This window comes from Vigna unguiculata, chromosome 9, assembly GCF_037176805.1.
Source record: "Vigna unguiculata cultivar grain cowpea cultivar isolate G323 ecotype 2 chromosome 9, ASM3717680v1, whole genome shotgun sequence".
Taxonomy (NCBI): domain Eukaryota; kingdom Viridiplantae; phylum Streptophyta; class Magnoliopsida; order Fabales; family Fabaceae; genus Vigna; species Vigna unguiculata.
This window is the reverse complement of record NC_140800.1, coordinates 7,068,750-7,085,787: the sequence shown is the minus strand read 5'-3', so window position 1 is coordinate 7,085,787 and position 17,038 is coordinate 7,068,750. Positions and strand designations below refer to the sequence as shown.

At 33.5% G+C, this 17,038-nt stretch overlaps 1 protein-coding gene and 1 pseudogene across 1 annotated transcript; one reads left to right on the top strand and one right to left on the bottom strand.

Annotated features, from left to right (window-relative positions):
- Positions 1 to 1,133: 1,133 nt before the first annotated feature.
- LOC114163809 (putative LRR receptor-like serine/threonine-protein kinase At2g24230 pseudogene) lies at positions 1,134 to 4,003 on the bottom strand (annotated as a pseudogene).
- Positions 4,004 to 8,578: 4,575 nt separating this feature from the next.
- Positions 8,579 to 15,748, top strand: SCPL29 (serine carboxypeptidase-like 29). Its single transcript, XM_028048147.2, has 10 exons — positions 8,579 to 8,921; positions 9,046 to 9,153; positions 9,362 to 9,457; positions 9,693 to 9,785; positions 10,046 to 10,131; positions 10,217 to 10,480; positions 10,575 to 10,714; positions 14,588 to 14,683; positions 15,155 to 15,260; positions 15,377 to 15,748. The coding sequence occupies exons 1-10, from the start codon at positions 8,651 to 8,653 to the stop codon at positions 15,536 to 15,538; spliced, it is 1,422 nt and encodes a 473-aa protein (XP_027903948.1). The 5' UTR covers positions 8,579 to 8,650; the 3' UTR covers positions 15,539 to 15,748.
- The last annotated feature ends 1,290 nt before the right edge of the window (positions 15,749 to 17,038 follow it).

Genomic DNA, 17,038 nt, shown 5'->3' with positions numbered 1-17,038 from the left:
GAAACATGAATCGCTGAATCGATTGTGAATCATGTGATTCACGATTTGGTTTGCGTTACTCACATACGATTCATGATGAAGAAAAAAAATTGAAAAAATCAAAAAGAAACTCAAAGAAGATGAAAATTCAGGAAAAAAGATAAATAGTGGAGAGAATGAACAGTAGAGAAGATGATAATGAACTAATAGAACCGCATAATACAAAGTAAAAAGATATTTGAAGAGGATGAATAGTGAGAAGGGAAGAAGATGAAGTCATGAGATGAACATAAATGTGAGAGATGATACGTGGTTCTCATTCAACTCCTAATACCACACGTTATATTAAGCAATAATCATAATCATTATTCTGCTTAAGTTTTCAAGACTTTTCATATGACCTATTTACCAGTTAAGTTTTGAAGACTTTTCATATAACCTATTTACGAGTTCAGAAGACTTTTCATATGACTTATTTATAGGTTCAGTTTTGAAACCTATAAATAAAAAAAGAGATAGAAAAACATTTAGAGAGACACACTTTGTAATATACACCTAAGTGTATTTTGGTGAGATTCTTGTTCTCATTCAAGAGCTTTGTACTCTTTTTTTTTTATAGAGGAACTTTGTTCATTATCGTCCTGTGATTTTTCCTCTTACATTTAAAAGAGTTGCATGTTATTTTTCTTGCTCTTTTACTTATTTCTCTTTGATTCTAATTGTCACAATCTTATGTTTCTGCATTGTTCGATACCATAACAATTATCAAGAAACTGTGTTAATATGTCATAACTTTAGTTCAAAATACTTTTAAAATTAAAGTCGTGTCGTGTCAAAGTAACACATGATCCAACTTTACTTCAAAACATTTTAAATTGAAGTATGTCATCCTAATACGACTTCTACAAAGCTGAAAGTTGTGTCTACCTGTCACCATTTCATTATAAAGTGCACTAAATTAAAATTATGTCACTTTAACACATTTCAATTTAAAAGTGTTTTGCACTAAAGTTGTGACAACATGATACAACTTATCCGTTTTTGTAATTTTTGTTAGATCTATCCATATTGATATTTTTAAAAAAAATTGCATGCTTTTTGTAAAAAAAACCCTATAATAAATGATTGACTAAACGCGTTGCATAACTGCCATATTAAGAGTGTGGTAAAACATGAACATACTTTTGAATATTTGAAGTGATTTACATTTACTTCATGGAACTCTCCTACAGCAGCAAAAGTCAAAGTGATAAAACTAGAAGAAAAACGACAACATTTGTTTATTGTCATGCTAATTAGAAGGTTCGATGTCTTTAAGAAGTCCAACAACCTGCTGCATGCTTGGTCGCTTGGAAGGAAGATCAGCAGTGCAGAGATAACCAATCTTAAGGGCCTCTTCCATTTGTTCTTCTGCTCCAGTGCAACGAATTTTCGGATCAATGGCTCTCGAACCTTTGTTCTCTCTCACTAACCCTCTCACCCAGCTAACCAAAGTTGCTTCTTTTACATCACCATAATCATCTGCAACTGGTTTCTTCCCAGATAGCAGCTCAAACAGCACAACCCCGAAACAATACACATCAGATTTTGGAGTTGAGGTGCAGAATTCTTGTTGAGAAAACTCTGGTGGAACATACCCAGGTGAACAAAGTGCACTCTCTTCATCCAAAATCTTAGCCAGCCCAAAATCAGAGAGTCTTGGCTCCAAGTTGTAATCCAAATACACACTGCTAGCTTTAACATCTCTGTGAATGATTGGTGGGGAGCATCCATGATGCAGAAAAGCCAATGCTCGAGCAGTGCCAAGTGCGATTTTATGCCGAAATCTCCATGTTGTGATGCCTCCTTCTGATGCAGCGTTTTGAATCCCATTACTCACATCTTCTTCCCATGTATCTGTGCTCCAATCATCTGTGCTTTGAAGTACACCAAGTGGCAAATCATAAAGCAAATTTTGCAAGTTTCCATTCTCCATGTAGTCATATATAGCAATCCTCTGATCCCCAGCTACACAATATCCTGTTAGAGGAACAAGATTGGGATGCTTTATTCTTCCAAGATACTCAAGTTCTCTTGCAGCTTCTTTGTCTGTAAGAGTGGATCCAACCACCAGAACTTTTACTGCTACATGAATACCACCTGGTAGAAATCCTCTATAAACAGGGCCAAATTTCCCTTCAGCCAAAAGGGTACCTCTATCAAAATTTGAAGTTGCAGCCAAAAGGTCTGCAAATGTGATGTTTAATAGTGGCTTGTCAAAGATCACTACTGGGACTGATGTTGCTTGTTTCACATCAGCCACCCATGTGGTTGAATCAGTGTGGAATGAAAAGGGACCAGACATGTTATGATGTTCTTCTTTGTACGAGGTTTGTTTCACAGGCCATGGTTTTGTTTTCTTAAGGCAACCAAAAGCTAGAAGCATAAGCCCAGCAATCAAGAAGATCATTGAGAGGGTCAATGCTAGGGCTAGCTTCATTCCCTTATTTTCAGTGGCTCTTTTTCTCAGAAAACTTGGGTTTGCAGCAATGGGGCAACTGTTCAATGATCCATAGAATGCTCTTTGGATGATGGCTGATTTGATTTCCAAAGCACAGAAGGTTAAGTTGTTATAAGAGAAGTTGTACTTTTTCATTAAAGGGAGTTTCTCTATGATTGATGATGGGATATCTCCACTCAGATTGTTGTTTGAAAGGTCAAGAACTTGGAGGTTTGTGTTGTTTAGTGAAGGGATTTTCCCTGTTAGATGATTCATAGAAATATCAAGTGTACTCAAATTACGAAGTTGAGAGATTTCAGCAGGAATGTAACCAATGAGACTAGTTTTGGACAAGTTCAGATATTCCAATCCTGATATGATTTCAACCTTGGGGAATTTCTGTCTGCTAAATCTATTGTTGGCAAGGTTAAGGTGTTTTAGGTTCTTGGATTCAATCAAATTTTTGGAAATCTCTCCATGCATCTGATTCTCTGACAAATCCAGATAAACTAAATGAGACCAATTGTAATTAGAGATGGAATGTACCTGAGAAATGGGACCTTCAAAATGGTTTCTTCTAAGATCCATGACCTCAACCCTTCCCTGAAATAACTTCATCACAGAACCCTGAAAGGAATTTCCAGATATGTTGAGACTCACAATGGATTTCAACCCAGAAATATCAGAATCACTGCCATTAATACTATTCCCAGCAAGGTTCAAGGTAGTGAGATTAGGAAAAGCAGCACCAAAATCATCAGGAACTGTCCCACTTAGCTGATTTGAAGAAAGATCAATTGAAACAAGAGAACGACACTTAAGAATCCCAGAAGGGATTCTTTGCTCAAACCAGTTGTGGTCAAGTTTGATGACTTTCAGACTCATGAGGGAACTAATAGCTTCAGGAATTTGCCCAGAGAAATTGTTGTTGGACAAGTCCAACACTTCCAGCAAACCAAAGTTTCCTATGTTGTTAGTCAATGAACCAGAAATCTGATTGCCGGAGAGGTTAAGGTTCTTGAGCATGCTAAAACTCCAGAAATCAGGAGGCAAGTCAGTGATTTTGTTGTGACTAAGGTCCAAAGATCGAAGCTTTGTGAGCTTACCTATGGTGGTGTCTGGAATAGGACCAGAAAGTTTCATGCCAGAAAAGACTAACCCAATAACATGTTCTTTCTTGGCATCACATGAAACTCCTTGAAATGAACAGACAGAAGCAGAAAAGTTGTAAACCTGGGAGGATGCTAAGTCCATCTTCTTCAAGAACTCAGACACAAAGAAATCATCAGTGTTTGGTTGCTGGGATGATAAGTGCTTGAAGAAGAGTGTCAGAACTAGAACTGAACCGAACACTCCCAAAGCCATCAGCAAGGAGAGATGTCGGTTACTGAGAAATGATGCAAGATAGTTAGTCACTCACGGCAAACTTGGAAAATGCCCCTCTCAGAACTTCAACACCAGAATAATTATGCATACTCCAGTGCTTTTCTACATCCCATATCTCCATGCACTATCTGTAACACAGAGTATTCGAAGGAAAATACTGATGAAAAAAGAAAAAAAATTATGCTTTATGTTTTTTCTGTAGCGGAGAATAGAGTAGAAGGGTTAACTTACAACAGGGTTGCAACTTGCAATTACTAGTACCAAGATCTTTTAAGGAAAAAATGAAGTAGCTCTGATGTAACATAACACAAAGGTTGTGGACTTCTACGAAAAAACATCTGAGAGAGCCTTCTTTGACTCGATTCGTAGAGTTTAAAGTAATGCCTTGCTCAACTTTATAAAATCGGTATTTAAGGACGACGACTCGACGGTGGACGGACAATAAATCCAACAAACAACAAATATCCTGATAGCGAATGATTCAATAGATTCTAATAAACAACAGATTTATTTATAATATAGTCCAAACATGACTCTGATAGTATGCTAATAAGTAAATTTTAAGTTTAATTCAAATTTATCAAACTGGACTTGTAAGATGAGGTTTGCACTCACTTATTGTAAATTGACCTTTTATTTAGTTGATTGAACTTCCAACACACCCATTCATGCCAAGACATATACAACTGATGTGTGTTGACTAAATATTAATGGGTAGTCTGATAAGTGTTCGATAGCGGGTGGATAATAGATTCAATAAACAACAAATCTACATATAGTGGATGGCACAATGGGCACTCACAAACATCATATCTCATTAGGATAAACTCAAATCTATAACTCTAATACCATTTTAAGAAGTAAACTTTATACATAATTCAACTCCACAAAACTGATTTGTAAAATGAAAATTGAACCCACTAAATCTTTAGGTTACGTGAGTATGTGATACTAAGAAACAAACTATTATTGTCTTTGTCTTAAGCTTAAAGCTAGGGTACTTTATTTCTGTGGCTGAGCATACGGAGCAAAGCTAGATCTTTAAGAAACAAAACAAGACTTTTTATTTGATTTTTAATATTTTGACTCAGTGAATGAGCAAGGTAGAGACAGTGAAACATGCAGGACAATATGAATGAGTAAAGAAAAGTAAAGAGCAAGGTGGGGGTCTGGTCGGGTCATAAATGAGAGGGAATTGAATGGGAATAGCGTTGAGGAGAGGTTGGTGAATGTATCAAGAAATATTGGTGGGAATTCAATGATTCTTCATTGAGTATTTATCACTTTTTTTGGGTCCATTAAGCTGTTGTTTCTCCGTTACGGTTCAAAGTAAGAATACAATAAAGCAAGTCCTTCTTTGTAAGGGCATCATGATCATTCATTCCTCTCAAGTATAGAGGGAAACAAGAAAAATCATGAAAACCGGTCACAAGGGGAAGAATATTCAAACCACTCACGTATTAGTAATAAAAAGTTTAATTAGTCGACCGGTACCACTTTCATTCAGATGTGTCAGTTTGATATCCACTTTTAAAAATATTTTAATTAAGTCTTAACTTTTGAAAAGACGCTTCAATTAGGTCATTTTCAGCAACAAATTATTAACACTGTTAATGATATTTGATATTTAAAAATTTAAAATGATTTACAAAATTAAGTATTGATATTTATATTAAAATTTAGTGGTAAAAGTCATTAATTAAATTAATAGTTTTAGTAATTTTTGCTTGAAAGGAACCTGATGGAGATACTTCTTCATAAGTTAGAACTCGATAGACACACTTTTAAAAACGAGTACCAAACTGATACATCTAAACGAAAGTGGGTATCATCTGACTAATTAAACCTAATAAAAATAAGGATGGTATATAGTAAAAGAGTTGCTGGAGATTAATTTTATTGCTTTCTTCCTATAATTTTCTTTTTCATACCAACAAGTTTAATTACTGAGTTAAGAAACAAACATCACTTGATAGTCCTTGCCTTAATGAGGAGTTTAGGAGGCTAATGGGATTTTGATTAACTCAGAAGGTGTTGTAGAAGGAAAAACTTGTAAAAGCATGCCTCATAGTAATCCCATTTCATATCTCACCAAAAACCTATGAAAAATAACATGTAAAACAAAAATATTTTGCGAAAGAAATTAGAAAATTGATGGAGACTTAAAAATAGAAAAAAACATGTTCTCTTTGTAATGAATTTTAAAGGATAAGTGAAAAATAATCCCTAACCTCAAAAAAGTTTATCAAAATAAGAATTAAACCAAGAGTAAAGAACTCTCAAAACTTCCAAAATGAACTCAAAATATCAAATTGATTTTATAAAAAGCGTGGATTATCTTTTATAAGGAGCATGCGACTGGTTTAAAGAGGAAAAAAATATCTCTTAAGTGTTTAGAAACATTATCAAATCCAAAATCCAAATGTAAATATAAGACTACTTAACTTAAAAGTTAACTCAACTAATTTTATGTTTGACACTAAGTTAATTCCTAATTAATCGTAGCACACAAGTGGTTTGTTAAGATTAGGAAAAGACATATAATACTCTTAGCAAGATTTAAATAGCAAGTGTATCAATTGCATAATAATAAGTAATAATTAATTATTGTTATTTAAAAGGAACTGTGTAATACATGACAATAATTGTAATATATAGTTAATTTAGACAAAAGAAAATTAAAAAATTATATAAATATTTAAAATAATTAAAATTATGCAAAGACAAATAAAACTTTTCCCAGGATTGTATCAAACACTTTCAAGACTAAATGAATAGGAAAATATATGGCATCCTAATTCCATAGAACGTGTCTAGGTTTATTTATTAAGAATAAATTCTTTCAGCACTTAATAAGCATATTTATTGCTTTCATAGCAAAAGTTTTATTAGGTATTTTATTTCACTTCTAAATTAGAAAAAATATTTTTCAATACTTAATGAATCAATTATTAAATTATGGATGATCAAACCACAACAAACATTAAACATAAAAACTAAATACTAGAGTCGAACGAGAGTTTGATATAAAAACAATACATGTTACACAAAAATTTAGTTGATTACATCTGACCTCAACAAAATGAGATATCTCTTCATTGTCATGAAGAGCCTAAAAAGAAAAAAAAATGAAAAATGAAAGAGGATGAATAATCAAATAGGAGAGTAAATGACTCCAAAATACCCTAGCGACCTTATAGATCTTCAAAACCGTGTTTCTCACTTTAAAATTATCAAAAAAATTCCCTTTTTCTTTAAAATATCAGGAGAAATTAGTCAAATTTGTCATGTCATCATAATCAGTGCCCAATGTCACATGTTACAAGCTGAGCGCCTGCACTAAAAAGAAAGTGGTGCTTAACACGAGTAAAATGACACTCAGTGCAAGTTCTATGTTGCTTAACTCAGATCGTCATTGGGAGTTGATGTCGAACTTGAGGTGAGTGGCGACAAGTACTAATGTTGAGAATATTACTTAATATCTTTTTTATTTAAATTAGTTTTTAGAAAATATTTCAGTTTTAGAGATATGTGTCAGTTTTAGAAATTTGTTATTATTTTAGATTAGGAGTGAGATATTATAAATATTTTATACTTGATATTTGTTATATTTTGCTCTATATATAGAGTATATCAATAAAATACAAAAACATGTTCCTCCGTATAACATATCACATATATCTCTCATATATCTCATATCTCTCATATTTTCAAAAGCCCTAAAAATTCCCAACAACTAATGACAAATTTTCCTCTTTGCCTTCATGACACTAGGCTTGATCCAAGTGCCAACCAACTCAAGCTTCATGAGAGGATGTATTATGAAAAGATTCTAAATTTTTTAAAATATAATTCAACTTTTCCTTCTTTATGTTTTGACCTATCTTTATCTAATATGAAATAATCAAAGACACATTACAATATGTGATACATCTAAGGGTTGTAAAAAGTTAAATTGGAACTCATCCTAAGAATGATTTTGACACAACATACTAATCATATGAGATTATATGTTCAATATGGAGTTACTAGAAGAAGCAAGGAGTTTTAAAAGAAAAAACATGTCCCTATCACAATTCGTGGCAATAAAATGTGTTACATAAAAGACAAACATGTTTAAAAAACAATACCATAAGACAAACATCAATGGCCCAATTTAGAAAGTTCATAAAAGGAAGTCTTTTCATGGAAAATCAATAAAAAATGTATAATACATACACATATTCTATGTAAATTCTTTCTTAGATAAAGAAAGTTATAAAGCTTCAACTCCTAAGTAGGATCATTCAACTCCTAAGTAGGATCATTGCATGTTATAAAGAATTTTTTAGAGATAATTTATATTTATAAATTCTTCACTCAATAAAGTTAAATTTTTAGATAGAAAGAATGTTTGTTTGTAACATCCTCTCAATGAGAATTTCCTCGTAAACACCAAATAACTTGTTTAGTCCTTAAGAAACGTTGTATACCCACGTGATTATTAGTAAATATGTCAGAGAGACTCTGGTTACTCTTAATAAATAATAATTTGTAATTAGTAAAATGGTTGCGAAGGAGAACTAGATGAAGTGAAATTGTATAAAATTAAAACGTTCACTGCCTTGTTGTACAAACCCACTTAAAGAAAAAGCTAAATTAATTTTTTAAAAATATAAAAAATAAGATTTAATTAAAAACTATAATATATATTTTTTTATTTTTTTATTTATATAAAATCCCATACGAATGCTATCAATGTAAAGGGCGTGACTTATCTGTAACTAACCAGTAACAGATCCTGGGAGCTCCTGCATCGAGTGGCAAATGGCGCAACGCGGGTGGTCTGAAATTTTGTGCATAGCCACTCTATTGTTATGCAGCGGTGTTGCAACCTCCTTCTCCACGGACCCTCCGTTGCTCCAACAACAGAAGGACCGGGTCGGTACGCTCCCGGGTCAAACCTTCAACGTTAGCTTCGCACACTACGCTGGGTACATCACCGTCGATGAGAATGCTGAGAGAGCACTCTTCTACTGGTTCATCGAGGCTCTTGAAGATCCTCATTCCAAGCCCCTTGTTTTATGGCTCAATGGAGGCGAGTTCAAATTTGCTCTTCACTAGCTAACAATTCATTTTTGTTTTAGTTCTTCTGCTGCTACGTATAACATTGTTAACGATCGATTGACACGAAATCAAATATTTGGTGTGCATGCGCGCAGGACCTGGTTGTTCATCCATTGCTTACGGACAGTCAGAGGAAATTGGACCCTTTCATATAAATTCAGATGGCAAGACTCTTCATCCTAATCCCTATGCTTGGAACCGAGGTGAGGTGAACCACAACCTTCCTTTCCACTTTCAGGTCGTGTTTGGAGAAATTTTTCCGTACAATTTTTAGGAGAGAAAATATGAAGAAAAAAATTTGTTTGGAAAAGTTATCGGAAAACTTATTTGAGAAGAAAACATTGAAGATGAAAGTTGAAGAGGTTATATGAAAAGTTATATTTTACCACTTTTTTTTAATTTTTTTTTCAGATGCCAACCTTCTTTTTCTTGACACTCCTGTTGGAGTTGGATTTTCATATTCAATTAACGGATCCGACCTGCTGAACAATGGCGATAAGAGGACAGGTAGTACAATTTTTCATTCAGCTTCCGTTTTTTCAGGTTCACATTTGCACATGTACACACACGCGTATTAGGTGATAGCAGGGATCTTTACCGTTCAGTCTTACATTGATGATTAATATTGGTTTTGCTTGAATCAAAGAAGACTGAGTGGTTAAGGTTAACTGCCCTAAAGCTCTCACCTTATATTGCTATATGTAAATTTGTGCAAGCTAAATTAATAAAGCTTTATGTGCAGCTGAGGACAATTTATCATTTCTGTTAAAGTGGTTTGAGCGTTTTCCTCAATACAGAAGAAGCGACTTTTTAATTAGTGGTGAGAGCTATGCAGGTAAACAATATTGCTCAGCGTAAGTTTAAAATTGAAAGTAACTGATATTCTGTTCTTTAGATTTTTCTGTTTTTTTGTTTCATTGTTTTCTTTTTAAAGTCATTGTTTGCTAGTAGTGGTTATGTTGTCAGCTGAAATAGATTTGGCACTTCAATACTGCTCTGTTTGTTTTGAGTAGATGTTCGAGTTCTTTGATTATGGTCTTATAGATTTTAACATGTCCTAATTGATATTGTTCAATCATTAATCTCATGTATCAGGACATTACGTTCCTCAACTTAGCCAAGTTATTGTTAAGTACAACTCAGCTACTAAAGAAAATGCTATAAATCTGAAAGGTTTCATGGTATGGGTTCTAATTTTGCATAAAAATAAATATTTGATTTGTGTCACTTCTTATTATTAGTTTAATCCATATATCTCTGCTGCAGGTAGGAAATGCTCTGACGGATGATTATAATGATCAATTAGGGATGTTCGAGTTTATGTGGTCAAGTGGTTTGATTTCGGATCAAACATACAAGCTTTTGAACCAACTTTGTGATTTTCAATCAGTTGAACACCCATCAAATTCATGTGAAAAAATTTGGGACATTGCTTACGACGAACTTGGAAATATAGACCCATACAGTCTGTATACACCACCGTGCCATGGCAATGTTAGTCAGCTAAGTGGGCTGGTGAGAAGAAAGAATGTAAGTGTGAATATATTTTAAATACGATTATACAGTGCACGTGACAGATTTGTACTACATATCATTATTATTGATGTGTTATGTCATGCTACAGAAAATTGGTAGACGCCGTCTCAGTGCACAGTATGATCCATGCACCGAAAGTCACTCCACTGCATACTTCAATCGACCTGAGGTCCAAACAGTTCTTCATGTTGATCTAGATCATAAGCCTGCTGCATGGGAGACCTGCAGGTAATGATCACTTGAGAAGCACTTGAAAATTTTCTATTTGCATCCACAGTATTTGATGCGAATGTAAAAGGTTTCAATTTAAAATAAAAATATAGAAGGAAAAACAGTAAGGTGTAAGCTCCAAATAAGGTTTAGGTGAACTGGGATGAGAAAGTGTTTAGAATGTCACAGGTGAAAATATTCTGTCTCACTTTCTCTCCGATGGCAACATCCACCCTAAATTACACTAATGATCCCTTACCGTCTCCACCACACTGGACATATCTCATATTCACCTTCTCTTCCATATTCATGCAATTTCTTCATCATTTCATTGCCGCCAAGTGTTTGTTTGAGACACAATGGGACATTTCTCTTGGATAACTTTGCCCTACTCTTTGACTACATTTCTTAACTCATTCTCCGTCACCTGGTATGATTTCTGATGATACTTTTTATGCCACACCAATTGTCTTACAAGAAGTATCTCTGCCTATCAAAACGTTATAACCTTTCAACTCATCAAATATGGTAAACTAGTCCCTTTGAGGACTCATGTGGATTCAATGCCCACCTATCAAATTACTGTTGTCTTAAGACAATGCTCAACACATGATCATCACAAATGATTCCACTTTCTAGCTATAGCTGCCACCTAATCCTATTTCCCCAATATTGGACAATCTATCCTATAATGCTCTGACTGCTTGCAATACCTATAAGCATCTTTAGGATCAATCTTTGTCTTCCTCAACTTTTGGACGTTGGGTTTTTCTTGAAGAACACCAACCCAAAAGACGACAAATTTTCTACACTCAAATGTTGAGGCGAAACTGCCTTGTCTAGAGGCTAGACTTCACCTCTTCATGCGTAATGCAATCCTTTCCTACGCTCAAAGAACTTGCCAAGTTCTCGTAGGACGATGGGACAGAGGCGAGCAAAATCATCATTCCATCTTCATCTTCTACCTTGATATCAATGTCTTGAAGTTGCTCCATCAAGATTGAATTGAATTCATCAAGATGAGCCTTGAGTGACACACCCTCCTGTTGGGAATCAAAATGTGAGTCTAAGTACCTCATTGAGTAAAAATGAAAAATTTAAGCATCATATAAGGATGAAGATCCATAAACTCATTACTTTAAGGTTTTAGGTTGTAGGTGGTGACAATCCTTTATGTGTGGGTGGACTAATTTTTCATTGATGTTGTATCTCCCGGTGATCCTCTCTCAGAAGACCTATCATCAAAGTTGAAGGTTTGCCTTCGTGACCAGTTCAGACGAGTCTTTGTATCGAAAGTCTTCCTAATGGAGGGTTAGGCATGCATGTCCCGTTATGTGATCGGCGATACAATTAAGGGGTACTCGTGGTTTGTGTGATGTGAAAGCTTAAGGGGGAAGTGCCAATGTGAAGAGACTCACACTTGAAGGGAGATTATTGAGAATTTAAGTGAGTCTAAGTCCCAATTGAATGAAAATGAAAAAGTTGAACACCATATAAGGATGAAGCTTTATAAACCCACTGCCTTAAGGTTTTGGGTTGGAGGTGGTGCTAATTCCAGACTCATGCCTCATTGATGTTATATTTCTCCGGTGATCCTCTCTCAAAAGACCCATCAATTTCCTCTTCGACAAAAGCTTGCTGAAGAGCTTCTCTAGCTTTAGCCTTAACGTTGAATGAGCCTTTTCCTCCATTTGTGCCAAAACTTGCCTCTCTATGTTTGACTTGTTTTGAGAAGGTGGTGCATACACCCCTTGCTCCCCCTTGCTTCTTGACCAAAACTCGTATGTTAATTGTCCTATGGTTGAATCTATTCTTCGCATTGAACTTCTTGATCACGGATGTCATATGCATTTTCTTGCAAGAACGTACCACAAATGCAAAACAGGATTGAAAAACTGGCTCTAATACATGTTTATTCTACACTTAGTATTGAAATGAGTTCAAAGAACAAAAGAAGCAATGCTATACTGATTGTGACGCATACAAATTGGAGATGCAAACAAAGAACACACAAAGTAAGATAAGGAGGAATGATGGTCTTGTTTATCATGCAAAAAAGCTTTTCAATTAAGTATTTTTAATTTCCTGCATAAATGAGTTTGCTCTAAGAACCAAAAAGGTGACCAGCAACCATTCATCATTGTTGGCTTTGGTCTCCAACAAGTTGTGGTACTTATCATCTCTTACCTGATCTTCCTCTGCATCAGGATTATCACTGGCTATGGTTATCCTGGCTGAGTTGGAAGAGGTAGCGGAAGACACCATGGAAGAAGAGAAGAGAGGAAAAAAGAAAACCTTAAAATACCAAAGAGGTCCGATTGAATCAACAAGACCATATCTAGAAAGAGCAGGACGAGACGATTCCGACACAGGTGATCGCTGCCAGAGACGATGAAGGGAAAATAAATAGAGTAAATAAAAGATATTGTTTGATATTTTGATTAACAATATCTAACAATATCTTAATAATATCAAACGATATCTAACAATTATCAATATCAATTTCTTTATATCCAAGATGGGTAAGCAATAATTATCAAGTCACTAATATAAGACAAATAGTGTCAATAAGAGGAACATAAAAATTTGTACTGGTTCACCTCCCAAAGAGGCTACATCTAGTTGTGTAATCATCCTAATCCATTAACCTCTACTTTGTATAAACACCTTACACGAAAAACAAGAAGAGCAACACTTTACACCAGATCTTTAACCCTACAAGATCCCAACACAAACTTGTGAAACCCTTCCACAAGCAAACCTTGATCACCTTGATCAAGAGAGCGCAATTCAGAACTGAATCACTTGGACAATTGAGTTCAAAGAATCATAATCTTCATCATCTAACTGTAATTCTTGTTGGCGACCTGGTGAACCCTCCTCAATACCTAGATATTGCTCATAAAATGTTTTCAAAGATCAAAGATGACATTAATTTTGACTTCAATTGACTTGCCTTATCAAGTTTAAATATATACACAATGAGGTAATTAATAAAATCTAACTTGTTCCTAGGATCAAGCACAACAACGATGAGTTACATATTAATTCCATCAACATTTCCCCGGTATTTGTTATATAGTTACCCTTCATATTCAGTGCCATTGACTTTATCTTTTCTTCATTACTTTGGGAGTATTGTCAAATTTTTTCCCCAATGCCAAACACCTCCTTCGCATACATGTGACTAATCATGTAGGAAGAACCACAAGTATGTATTGTAGAGTCATAAAACATCTTTAAAATACTATAATTGACCTAACATGGTTCCAATCTTCTTCTATTGGCACACTAACATAATTTTTGGACAATTCAATACCAATTTTCTTGTCTTGCATATCCAACAAATCAAAGGCATCTTTAAAAGTCAAGGATGCCTATAACATTAGGTAAGTTGAATGCCACCTAGTTTCATCTTCGAGATAAAGACGACCTTTATAAGAATTTTTCTCTTGCTCTTTTTTCCAAATGTAAGACTCTAGTATGGGGTTTATAGGGCTTTGGTCTCTCCAACTACCATAGGTGGTTCTCTAAAGGTTCTCATCTGTGTCCAAGTCATTTTAACTGATTTTTTGTTAATCTTTTTCTCAATCGGTGCCAAACCCATATCTCCTCATGTACAAATGTATCTTGTCTTGGCACTTTTCATATGGCCACACATGTCTTGATATTCTCATTTCTTCTTATTTTTACTATCGCTTTAATAATTTAAGAATCCCTGCAACTACATCATTTGGAGATTTTGATAATTGGTTGCAACTTTAGGGATTGTAGGCACAACGTAGAATGTATTGTCGTACCTTTTGTCTATATCTCTCTCTATTTGCACCTGTTTGGTTTCTTTTACCAAACTTACAGACAACACAATCCTCTTATTCTCATTTTTTGCAGTGACGTGGTAAATACAAACTGGAATGATTCTCCAATATCAGTGCTCGATATTTATCAAGAACTTATTGACGTGGGTCTGAAGATATGGGTGTTCAGGTTAGTCTTATTTTCTTATATCTAGATTTAAACCTATAGTTACAAAATCATTCCCTTTTAGTCTATATAGGTAAAGGCATCCCTCTTATTCTTACACATACCATTTTAAATCTCTCTCTATACATATTTTTTTTATGTCTTTTAGTCCCTATGAAAAGGAATAAAAGGAATTAAAAATGATATAGGTACAGACTAAAAGGAGTTTTTTAAGTGTAGGGACTAAAAGGACAAGTTTTGTAAGAAGGATCAAATGGTTAATTAAACCTAATACCTGGGTTTACTCGTTTGTTTGATGTAATACATATATATGTAAAGTGAGCCAAGAAGAGCTTGAAACTGATTCTCAGCATCTGTTACGTTGCCTTGTACAATTTGCTAATTACATTTTGTCTGAAACCCTCTCTTGATGAAATTCATGATTTCACATAATCTAAACGTACAAAATCATTTCAATGTCCTTGATTATATCAGTGGTAATACGGACACGGTTATACCTGTCACGTCTACTCGCTATAGCATAAATGCTTTGAAGCTCCCTACCGTGAGTCCTTGGCGTGCATGGTATGATGATGGGGAGGTAAGTCATTCCACAATGACTGATTTTTTTGTCTTGAATTTCTTGTAACTTGGTTTCTCAGTTTATTTTCTGTTCTTGCGACTCTTGTGCACTGCTACGTTATATAAATGGAACAGGTAGGAGGATGGACCCAAGAATATTCTGGACTTACGTTTGTGGTTGTAAGGGGTGCAGGCCATGAAGTTCCTTTGCATAAACCAAAACTTGCTCTCACAATGTTCCAGGCCTTCTTAGCAGGAACATCAATGCCTAATCTTGACCTTCTCAGTGCCTCTTGAAATTTACCCTTTGCTGTTACCACGGGATCCTCCTCTGTTGCATTATTTTCTGTTTAAAAATGTTCTCTATTGACTCTATTTTTTCTATTTTTTCTTTTTTCTTTTTAATATTGCATAAGTCAGACTTGTGCTGTTCACTGTGTTATTTTTTTTTTTTTAAAGCATCATATATATATAATGATGGAAATAAAATGGAGGAAGTTTTATATATGTCCATAGACTTGAGAGAGTTATTATGTAGGTATGATGGATTTATTCAAGAAAATTTTTGAGAAAAATGATCAACTAGGAAAAGTTAAGAAAAAATTAGATGAATAGAAAAGGAAATGAAAAAGGTCGGCAGTTTGATGAAATTATGAAAATATATTAGTGATACATATTGTAATGTCCTTAATTGTTGTTAAGCTATATGATTTAGTATTATTCTATTTAAATAAAATAATTCTCACATACTACATTAAAAGAATATCATCAGCATACAATTTAAATATCATTGAAAATAAACTCTGCATTGAAGTAATTTAATGAAGGTACGAAAGATTATTAATACGTGAATTGGTAAATTTATCTTTACTTTTAAAACATTCAAATTTTATATTCGTTCTCACAATAACAAAATAATTTGTTATGAATAAATAAGCATAGGTATAAAGACATAATAATTTAAACTAATAAATCTCATGCAAAAAGAGTGACTTGGTAATATATATATATATATATATATATATATATATATATATATATATATATATATATATATATATATATATATATATATATATATATATATATATATATGAAAGAAATGAATGTTTGTCTATACATGATAAGTCTTTTTTAATAGGTTAAAATACTCTTTTTTTTTTCAATTTTTTTGTTAAAATTTTCTCAAATTTGTTCTAATTTTGTTATTTTATTCAAATAAATCTCAATTTTTGTTAAGTTTGTTTACTTCATAATTTTTTTAATTATTTTTTATATTTATATTTTTTTAAGTTTAACTAATTAGTTTGCACATAACTACTTTAAATTACTAGTAATGGTTACTAAAAAAATTTATTTTTAGATTGGTCTCTAAATAATTAACTAAAGACTAATTTCGTCACCAATTCATTTCATTGGTAATGATAGTCAAAACCTAAGTAGTTAATATAAATGACCAATTTAGATATCAATTAGAATTTTTTAAAATTAATTTAGTTACTAATAATTTTTAGTTTATAGATTAGTATCTAAATTGGTAACTATAGTGATTAATTAATTTTGGTCATCATTTAGGTTTTTCTTGTAGTGATTGAAGTATTAACATAATGGATTAGAAGAGAAATTTGATAATTTTAGTTCAAATTTCCAAAAGAAGAGATGAAAATATCTTGTTTGTGAAATTAGAGTTTTAGAAAACAAAACCTATGAAGGTCAAATTTTAAAATTAAACGATCTAATATAAAAAATGAGGCTCTTAGAAAAATATTAATTATCAAAGAAGGAAATAAGATTATA